Raw genomic sequence first — 10,891 nt, forward strand, 5'->3', positions numbered from 1 at the left:
GATTTTATTGGTGATAGGATATCTTTTTTTAGTGGCCTTCATGAACTGGGCTCTTCATATTTAAGAGCACAGCAGTTTACTACATGCATTTTAAAGTCATAACTTGGCAATGTACATGTACTGCTTGAACTACATTGACTGAATTGTTGACATGGACATTCATGCACATCTGTCTTTATTCCAATGTATCTTCAAGAGTATCAACTGTCACAAAATAGGGATGTCCACACTAATTCAGGTTAAAGGACTGTGCTATCATTTGGGGCTAACTGAAAATATCTCAAACTTTAAGTGCTTCTGTCATTTATTGTTTTAAATGATGGGGGCTGTAGTATTATTGATTGATTTAAAACACACAAAGTGTATCTTTGTGCAAGACTGTACTTCTTCTCTTCTTCTTGTTGTTTTGTTGTTTAATGTTTACTTAGCATATAGAGACCATGAACAGAAGACATTTGTCACATTTGCACAACGAGGAGCTAATTTGCAATAATCCTTCAAACACGCACCAGAAATTACAGGAAAATGACTACAAGTCATGTAAAAAGTAAGCCGACTCACCCCAGCAACACTCACCATAATGAATTGTATCAAAACACTGTTGTTCACTTAGTTCCTTGTACCTTTTTGATTTCTTCTTTCTCCTTCTTTTTCTTTTTCACATGCATTTATATATGAAAATATGAGAACTTTAATCAATTATCATCCTTTTTAGCATTTTACTGAAAAGTGATTACCATCGCAATCTATCCACAGTATAGGTCCTATTGTATGTGAATGAAAATGGGATTGGGATATTAAACCCCTTATGATGCATCATTTCGTTTTCAATAACCATGCACACCACAAACGAATATAAAAACAAGACAAAACAATAAAAACAAACGTAAAATAAACAATGAATAGCTTGATAATGAGAACAACAATAACAATAATAGTGAGGCAGAACAATAAAATGTTCGATTACTAGACGGCAATTAGCATGTATCCTCTTTATTTTTTGTAATGAGATTTTCTATTTGTGGTGTTCCATGGCATTAAAAAAAGCAATGTTAAGTTCGTGCCTTTGGCTCGAAACTGCGAATTGATAGAGAAGTTATGTACAATTAGTGATGTGTTTTATTATAACAGTGTTGCTTTCGGGGCGCAGCACTTTTCTTTGAAAGCGTTTTTTTCTCTCGCGCTCTCTCTCTCTCGCGAGATCTCGGTACGTCACTGGCTGACAAATAACGGATTAATTGTATATTTTGGATTATTATTTGTCCACGTGAACGCCTGCAAAGTTGTGCTGGGCGAGTTTTGCAGTCGATTATAGTTTGGCATATTGTGCGCGGCAGGATTTGTTGTATTGAAAAACGAGGAGGGGAAAAGAGAGAAAAAAGTTGGCCAACCCGCGGATTCGATCGTCAGGACGTCCCTTCTTTCCTGTGGAGAGCTGAGCTACGTCGGCGGCTCATCTGGACTTCCTTCCCCCTGACAAGAGCACAGACTCATTGGGAGGCGTTTACTAGCTTAATTTGTTGAGAGCTCGAGCACTGCTGAATCGAGGACGACCGACCCCTGTGCTCGGGATGGATTTTCGCACCACTTTGTCAGACTTGGACGAGCCAGACAACTCTGCAAGAAACGAGCGAGATCGCTTCGACACCTGTGCATGTCCGACCACCGCCGAGCTCAGCAGGGCCGTGTCTGTGTCCCTGGGCTTGGACGCCTTGTCGTCACCGCCGAACGGCAACGCAACCCATGCTGCCGGTTCCACTTTTGCGGAGTCAGCTGTGGGTCAGAGTTCCCGGCCAGTAGCGGAGTTCGGCGCAGCTCGAAATATGGACTCACGGCGCAACGCCGACCCGAGACAGGACGAGTTCGGAGACGTGTGCCACGGAATCCAGCAGGTGAGCTGCATGGACCTGCTGAGGTCGGGCGAAGCGAGCGGCGGGGAGACTGTGGCGCGCGGTTCGGTGATTTCCACGTTCGTGAGCAAGGAGTCCAACTTGTTTGCAAACTCGCCCCTGGAACTGCCCTCCCAAATGGACCATCTCTTCGCATCCAAAATCTACTCTGCCAGTGCCTACGCTGTGAACCCGAACTTGCACGGAGACAGCAGAGTGTTGCGCGCAAATGAGCGCGCATACGGCCAGCCTTGTGCTGCATCAAGTGGACATCATTTGGAGTATCAATATTGTAACTGTGGACAAGCCAGTGTCGGTTCCTTGCAGGAATGCCGCTGTGGCTGGCACAACAAGTGTGTGCAGAGTCAAGGAGGCATGCGAGCCGCAGCAACGACGGCACAAGGCTACGGCCAAGTGGAAAGTTACCAAAGTGAACCTTTTCAGGGGCAACCTACTTATCCGTCAATCAAGACCGAACCGCCAGCGTGGATGGAGTGCACAGAGAGGAGCATCAGGTAAAAACTAAAATCATTTGTTTGAAATTATTTTGTTTGGTGTAAAATCACGGGAGGGCAATCCTGCAGGAAATCTTTCCTACCATTCGTTCATTCATTCATTCATTCATTCATTCATTCTCCTTTCTCAGATGAGAAACAAAAGGGAAAATTTAGCGAGCTGCTCGTGTGGTGACCGTTTTGGCCTGCCAAGCTTCACAGTTGGTCTTAATGAGAGCCTTTGTATGAGTTTGTCCTTTTGAACTTTTTTCCTTTGTTCTATTCAGTCATCGCTTGTACTGTATGTTGCTATGTCGTGCAGGACAACTATATGAATATGAAGTTCACCAGTGTTGCACAGTGCCACATTGCACGCGCGTCGCACACACACACACACACAAATATCTACTCTAGGAAATCTGTTTAACTGAGTTCAGCCGCCTATCAGTATTACACAATTTGTGTCACAACACCATATGCAGCTCTCAGCCTTGGCCCTGTTGTGCGCCTGCTCAAAGCTCACCCCTTCCTTAACTTTTGCAGTGCTCTTTGTGCAAAACAGGTTAATATCAGTGGTCATGTAAACATGAGATACAGCACCTGCTGCTGTGCTGATCCCGGGGATATTCTTTACAATAATCTGTTCTTTGTGCCTTCACTAGTCTAAATATGGCGGAATATATGGAATATGAATTAAGCAGCAAAATCCACCTGTTTTTATTCATCTCAGGAGGCAGCCATTTTGTCAACTGCTGTCAATTGGTAATGACGTCACAGTTGCTCAGGTAATAACCAACCATGGCTCACCTGTATTTTGTTTGCTCATGTGACGTTCACAAGATGAGCTTTGATATGTCATTACTTGAGCAACTTTGATGACGTTATTTTCATTCCACAGCAAGTGGCAAGTGGCAAAATGGCCGCCCCTGAGATGGATAAAAACAGGTGGATTTTGCTGCTTAATTAATTTTGTTTGACGTCCCCTTTTAAAAAAAACAAAGTCCCCAAAGCTGCTAGGCTTTCAAGCACAACAATAATAACAGAGGGTTATCTTTCGTTCTAATCACATTACTGTAGATGGGCGGACGAAATCTTGGTAAAGGTCAACCAAAATCAAAATCGGTACTTTCATGTGTGTGTTCAGGCCAGAAGACGTGTTTCCAGCTGTGTTCCTGTCAGATCGGCGGGTGTGTCAGGTGTGTGGGGATGATGCTTCCGGTTGTCACTATGGAGCAGTCACCTGTGGCAGCTGCAAAGTATTCTTCAAGAGGGCCGCCGCTGGTAAGTGAGACACACACAGCACACATGCACAATTACTCATCCGCATCTTCTATTTCTTACACCCACTCACTCTCGTAGCTAACCAGGGCACAACGACCTGAAATTACGAGTGCCAGCTACTTCTTATCAGCCAATATCCATATATTGTTGCTTGGGGTGGAAGCAAGGCCATTGGTGAACTCGAATTTTAACATCTGCGCCCCTTTTGTCAGGTAAACAGAACCACCTGTGTGCCAGCCGCAACGACTGCACTATTGATAAGCTGAGGCGGAAAAACTGCGCCTCGTGTCGCCTGAAGCGGTGCTACATGTCAGGAATGAGCCTCAAAGGTGAGACCAAGTGTGTGTGTGCCGTCAGGGTCAGCACACATGCAGTACTTTACATGCGTTGGATCAGAAATGACCAATAAAATGTTCTAGCTGGAATACAGTGGAACAAATGTGTTTCAGCATAGTCCAAAAGTGCTTTTTTTTATTGTTGTTGTTTCCCAGCAGCCAATGACGATGAACCTTCCCACATGGTTGTAATAACGAACGGGTCTGTGTCTGAAAGTCTGCCATTTTACAAGCTATTTATTGAGCAGCCGGATCAACTTAATACCTCTTTCGCTCGTAGGTCGGCGACTGAAGGGAGTCGGCCAGTCGACGAGCGGGGAAGAGCAGCGACCTGCAGCCGCCTGGGGACGCGTAGAAGCAAGAGATGCCGTTGCTGGGGCTCGAGGTGCTTATCGTCACGTTTACCCATGTGATCTTCTTTTTTACTTTTCTGCCTGCTACTGCTGCATGGTTTCCTTTTCTCCAGCTTCGCAGGGTGTGGTTGTAAGCATCCCTCCAACTGTACGCACCCGCCTATCCCTGCTCACTGTCCTTCAGGCCATTGAGCCTGCCGTCGTCAATGCGGGACACGACCCTGCCCTTCCAGACAGTGCCGCCTCCCTGCTAACCAGTCTCAATGAGCTCGGGGAGAGACAACTCGTCACAGTTGTCCGATGGGCCAAGGGGATACCAGGTAATTCACCGCATTTCAAAATATTTTAGCCAGAAAAAATAATATAAAGGGTTGTTGCCAGTCATTCTACAAACCCATCCAGCGCTTCAAATAGTCACCACTAGAGGGTGATGTGTTCATATCTAAGTCAAGAATGCCACACGAGGGCATTGGATTACACATAACAGTTAATATATATAATAATAATAGCTAACAGTTTCAAAACTGCCTATGCAGCACAGTATAGTAGCGGTTAGCACTTCTGCCTCACATTTGATAGAATCTGGGTTTGAATCTCAGCTTATAAGAAGTTTGTATGCTCTCTCATGCAGTAGTTTGCTCCCACATTAAAAAAAAAAGAAGCATACACTACCGTTCAGAAGTTTGGGGTCACCCATGACAATGTTGTGTTTACAATGAAAAGACACACTTTATTTACTGTATCAAATGAGTTGTCAAAAATAAGGACATATCTTATTTTTTTGTAAATTGTGTGTGTGTGTGTGTTTTTTACATAGAACGTGTATAACATTTCAGACAATCCCACAATTATAATTGCACAGTCTTTTCTAAACTGGCAAGTAAGCTACGGAATTGTATTCTCCACATTTTTAAAAAAAATTGTTAAGTCATGTTCTGCTGAGTCCAATATACAGTATGTGGCCATTAGAGCATTGTTAAAACAAGAAATGTAATAGATTTAAGTGTGTGTGTGTGTGTGTGTGTGTGTGTGTGTGTGTGTGTGTGTGTGTGTGTGTGTGTGTGTGTTTTTTTTACAGGCTTCCGCAGCTTACACATGGATGATCAGATGACAGTCATTCAGTTGTCCTGGATGGGGGTGATGGTGTTCGCTCTGGGTTGGAGGTCCTACACCCAAACCAACAGCTCCATGCTCTACTTTGCTCCAGACCTTGTTTTCAATGAGTAAGTCAGGGTGACTACGCATTGCACAGTTTTGTTGCAGAATGTTTGATTGGAATTTTGTGTAACCAGGTACAGCTTAGGAAGAAGTTTTGCTTGGTGCAAACTAGGGATAGATCAATTTTTTTTCTTTTCTTTCCTTCCACTGGCGCCGATATTCAGTATTTTGACAAATAGCTGCATTTGCATTTTTTTTTTTTATAAATCTGACAGCTGACGAGTTGTCAATTTGATGACCCTGAGAGCGTCCTGAACTTTTTGTTAGAAAAAAAAAAAAAATCAACATTTTGCAAATCTGAAAAGTTGTTCATATTTTCTCTTTCAGTGAAAGTAAACATTGGCTCCAAATATCTTGTCATCTTTGGCAACAACGTATCGATATTGGCTCTGAATTTTTTATTTATTTTTGGTCTATAATTGTGCAAAGCAGATGTCTTTTCACTTCCATCCTTTTTTAGGAGCTCACAAGGCTACAGAGGGTGAAATAATTAAGCCGACTTTTTTAAATGAGCAGATAATGGATGGACATTGAACAAGTTTGGTCTTTTAAATGTGGCTGCAGAGAGATCACCTCCAATGATTAGATGTGTTAAATCTTTTTTAAAACCTGCATAAGTGCACAGATAATTTGGTTTCTTTTCTTGTACAGTGTCATCTTGAATTTCTACCCAATGAGAGTTTTACCTCTATTGTGTATTTTACTTTCTGAACTTAATCATCATGCATTGAACGACCTGTGTAAGTTGTAATTCAGTAAATAGTCTGAGAGTGTTGAAAGCACGTTTGGCCGTAAGCCCGCCACGAGCAGCCTTCACCAGTGAGTGTGCTCGTGCCACTCTTTTGGGCTTCCTCTGACCTGCACGGTAATGGATAGCCTGCCCCCGATTCCGAGCTCTATTTTTCTCTCCCTGTCTGTCGTTCTCGTTTTCCATTATCCATCTCGCTCATCTATCTCACATTTTTTTTCTGCTGTTCTTTTAACTCTCATTTTTTTCTACTTCTCTCTACCTGACCCATTGCAAATCTTCTTTTCTCACATCTTGTGCTCCCATTATTATTATTTTTTATTCTTTCTATGTAGCCAGCGGATGCATATCTCCAGTATGTATGAGCACTGTGTGCGAATGAAGATTCTGTCCCAACGGTTCAGCGTGCTGAAGGTCACCCAAGAGGAGTTCTTATGCATGAAGGCACTGGTCCTCTTCAGCATCAGTGAGTCCAAGTCTGAAATAGAAACAAGAAAATGTCAAGTCAGCATATGAAATGATTCCTAAGAGAATCGACTCAAAGGACGTTAGAGTTATTGAGTTGTTGTGTTTTTAGTGCCAGTGGAAGGCCTAAAGAACCAGCGGTGCTTTGATGATCTGCGGACCTCCTACATCAAGGAACTGGACCGCTTGGCCAGCCACCGCGGGGAGAGCAACCGAACACAGAGGCTGTTTCAGCTAACGCAGCTGCTGGATTACCTCCAAGCGGTAATACAACGCAAACATTACTTTACACACCAAACTCACCATACTCCGACTTTCAACTGGTGTATAAATGTCACTGGAGTTTGTGTCACGGAGTTGCTTTCGTGCAAAATTGTTTCGATCAAAGTTTTGACATCCACCAGCAGCCACTTATCCCTAATATCCAGACTTTGCTTCATTATCTACCCCTCGTTCAATGACATCCAGACTTTAACAAAACCTCTCGGCTTGTAATTTCTCCTCCTTATATGTTGGAAAACTGCCCCACGCGGTGAAGAAATTCTCCCGCCAGCAACCACCAACGGTTCATGTGACTCCAAGTTTGACTTTTCTATTCTGCTTATGCAGCAAGATCAAGTATAATTTGACTGACCTCTTCATAAGGTACAGCTGCACACACAGTAGAAAATTAAGTGGTCTACAAAATTGAAGGCACTTCTGCAGTGGTTATCAAACTATTTACACAAAGTGCCAGCGTAAAAAAAAATCTTAGCTCACTAACTACCATCATAATGATTAGCACTAAAACATGTGCATTTTGAACAGTAACACCACACTTAATTATAATAAGAAAAACAAACCACTTAATGCTCTGATTAAAATGTATTGAACATAAAAATTGAATAAACATCATACCTGAATAAATGATTACAAGAATTATTAAAGGTTCAATGAAAATTGGATGATGTATGAACATTTTAGTTGGACGGTCTCAAATTTTAGAGGCAAAATGCCACAATTTAGGGGCATTCTGGAGCCCTGCACACATAAGAGGTTTGTATTGTGTACCTTACTTATGTAGTATCTACCAAGTAGGCTATCAAAAATACTGTATTGTTTTTTTTTTAGATTGGTAAAGATAATGTTTTTGGGTACAAAAAAAAAAACTAAAACATATTTTTTTTTATAAAGCTATTCCAAAAAAAATTGCTAAATGTGGCTGTGTAATCAAGTCTGTTTATATGTATCTTTCTCTAAAGCTTGTGGTTCTGTAATTTAATCTGAATATAATTTTAAAACTTCCAAAAATGGTTGCTATTGCAAACTTATGTGTGATGTCACCAGAAACCATACAAAATGACACTTACCATTTGGAGTCTTAGTATGTTAGTTTATATTTAGGTACATATAATTGTCAAATATTGATATATGAAGATATACTACATCTGTCTGGCAACCAGTCCAAGGTGCACACTCACCTAATGTCAGCTGGGATAGGCAGCTCATCCAAGACCCTAATGAGAATAAAGGTCATCGAAAATGGATGGATTTCTCATTGATCTGTTATTTCTCTTTTACCTAATTACGCTTACAGTTAACGTAAGTCAGTAATTTTGTTTTGTAATTATGGCATCTTTGTTAACATGAAATCATACTTCTGTGCTTAGTATTTTACTATATATATATATGTATGTATATATATATTCGTATTCTTATCGCATTTTTCTTTTTAGAATGAGAATCTTAATACCATTGGACAGTGTACAAAAAATTGAAGTAAAAAAAGAAAAATGCGATAAGAATACGAATAAAGAATAAGATTAAAGATGTTTTTAAATATGCAAATAATATATGTACACATAAATACTTATTCATAAATTCTGTTATTCTGGATATTTACATGTTTAATTATTGAAAATGGATGAATAATGTATCCATTCTTCTGTAAAGCGTATTTCAGTCTATAGAAAAGCGCTATATAAATCTGATGCATTATTATTATTATTATTATTATTATTATTAATACAGATGGACAAAAGAATGAAAGTCTTGGTGAAGATGTCACCACTAGATGGCGTAAATGAACAATATTTCAATAAAGTACCCATCAAACAAAAGCAATTGTGATGGGGAAAAGGGAAAAAAACGCTTCTGTGGTCTACATATTATAGGATTGAATTATTAATATTCCTACTATAATTATATTATTGTTGTTGTTAGTTAGTTAATTGCTTTATTACAGACTGGAGGTCTAAACACAAACAAGCCAGATACACAATAAAAAAAAAATATATATGGTAGTGATAGTCATCGTATTAATTTGAGATGAGGCGAATATCATAGTATGTATTGCTATTATTACTAATACAGTAGTGAAGTAAGTCAAATGTTCTGTATAACTTGAGTTGTAGTACTATTCCAAAGTCATTAAAAAAAACATTTAAATGATCAACTCATTTTTAACTACAGATTTACCAGGAAAAGGTAAAAAAAAGAAGTTGTAGACAAACATTTATTGTATACCTTTGTGTCATCTTTACCTTGAAGAACAGAGAGGGATGATGTAACACCCCCCCACCCCCGCCCCCCTGTTGATGATGAATGCCTTCCGTCTTTTATTTTAAGTTTATCCCTAGAGGCTCAAAGATGTCATTGTCTGCACATCTCGTCGAGTGAGTCTAATTAACTGGATTATAAATACCGCAATGTCTGGTGCAAGGCAATGGAACCGGATTTATCACAACTTTAAAGTTCTCTTTTAGTCACCTTTTCCAAACCATACGTCACAACACAGGCTTCATTCTCAAGTCTTGAGCGCGTTTAATGATTGTCATTCTTTGCCTTTCCTTATGCAGATTGTGAAGAAGTTGCATCAATTCACTTATGAGCTTTTCATTGAAGCTCAGTCCCTGCAGACTCGCGTCAACTTCCCGGAGATGATCGCGGAGATTGTAAGCGTCCATGTGCCAAGGATCCTCTCAGGCATGGTCAAACCCATCTTATTCCATAATTCCCCCTAGAGCAAAGCCTCTTTGATTGTGCTGTATGTCACTTGAGACATGCCACACCCTCCTTTGAACAGTTGTGGTAAAAATGTCAAGAATGATGGGCCTGCTGTTGCCCAATGGATGATGGAATGGATGTCAGATTGTCTGAGGTACCACATCTGGATGAAAACAGGGAATCAAGCTCCTTTTTTTCTGTCTAATGTAATCTAATTACATCGACTATGTTCTTCTTTGTGCCTGTTCTGTGTCAAGTGCACCAAATGTTTCTGTGGCCTACCATGGCAAACACAATCATTCATTTTGAGAGATAAATTGGTAACTGGAAGATACTGTTTGCAGAGTTAACTCGTCTGTATGCACTGCTTTATGTACTAGCTTTTTTATTCCCAGCTTCTTCTTTTTTTTTTAACTATGTGCACCTTATGTTTATGACTGAGAGTTAGTTATAGCTCAGCATACATGCAGTAAGGCTAACTCCTTTTTAAAACATTTCTAAAAGCAATGTTTTGTCCATATATTTGTACAATTTTGATGGTAAATTGAGAAAAAAAAAAAGTAGCCCACACTGACTAGTAGTTGGCTAAGTATACTTTAAAATTTGCTATTTTTTTATTTTAATTTGACTTTTCCACTGTTGGAATTTTTCTACAAGGGAGCTTTCTTAAAGTGTCCTTTGCAAGTGCTTTGTTGTGAATCACTGTGTACTCATTGTAGCTTCTGATTGTGAAGTTGGATGCCGAGATGTAAACGTCCAGCGAAGAACCTGTTATTCAGTGACATGTAATAAAAATTGCATCACAAAAGTGTGCGTTTGGTGGCACAGAGTTCGAGAAGCTGTGCAGTCTGATGCTAGAACTAGCTTTTTTGTTTTACTTTTGTGACCTAGTAAAACAATAGAATATAGTACGAAAGCCTTATGATAGCAATGGCATTGTATGGGACTTCATTCCATTAGTATCGATATAATATGACTTTAGCATTGTTCAACAACAAATCTAATACTACCCCAAGACCTTTGCACTGTATTGTGTGTTGTATTTCTACTATATTTTTTATGCAAACAAAGAGCAGAAGGTTCACTATATACATTGGGGGAAATAATTATATTGTTCACGTAA

At 40.1% G+C, this 10,891-nt stretch overlaps 1 protein-coding gene across 2 annotated transcripts; it reads left to right on the plus strand.

Annotated features, from left to right (window-relative positions):
- Positions 1–1,310: 1,310 nt before the first annotated feature.
- LOC147168249 (progesterone receptor-like) lies at positions 1,311–10,533 on the plus strand. Of its 2 annotated transcripts, XM_086084383.1 has the most exons (9): positions 1,311–2,404; positions 3,528–3,664; positions 3,877–3,993; positions 4,280–4,384; positions 4,466–4,672; positions 5,431–5,575; positions 6,654–6,784; positions 6,896–7,047; positions 9,621–10,533. In XM_086084383.1, the coding sequence occupies exons 1-9, from the start codon at positions 1,572–1,574 to the stop codon at positions 9,783–9,785; spliced, it is 1,992 nt and encodes a 663-aa protein (XP_085940509.1). In that variant the 5' UTR covers positions 1,311–1,571; the 3' UTR covers positions 9,786–10,533. The 2 variants fall into 2 exon arrangements, with proteins under 2 accessions (XP_085940509.1, XP_085940508.1); XM_086084382.1 differs by having other exon boundaries at positions 4,280–4,672.
- Positions 10,534–10,891: the final 358 nt, after the last annotated feature.

Source organism: Leptonotus elevatus, chromosome 9 (assembly GCF_054856555.1).
Source record: "Leptonotus elevatus isolate MCC_2025b chromosome 9, RoL_Lele_1.0, whole genome shotgun sequence".
In the NCBI taxonomy this organism is placed as follows: Eukaryota; Metazoa; Chordata; class Actinopteri; order Syngnathiformes; family Syngnathidae; genus Leptonotus; species Leptonotus elevatus.

Bases quoted from the DNA above. Each gene is read 5' to 3' on its own strand.
- LOC147168249 (XM_086084382.1), top strand. From the start codon at position 1,572: ATGGATTTTCGCACCACTTTGTCAGACTTGGACGAGCCAGACAACTCT. The intron at 2,405-3,527 runs GTAAAAACTAAA...GTGTGTGTTCAG, and splicing joins TGCACAGAGAGGAGCATCAG to GCCAGAAGACGTGTTTCCAG. The intron at 5,576-6,653 runs GTAAGTCAGGGT...CTTTCTATGTAG, and splicing joins CCAGACCTTGTTTTCAATGA to CCAGCGGATGCATATCTCCA.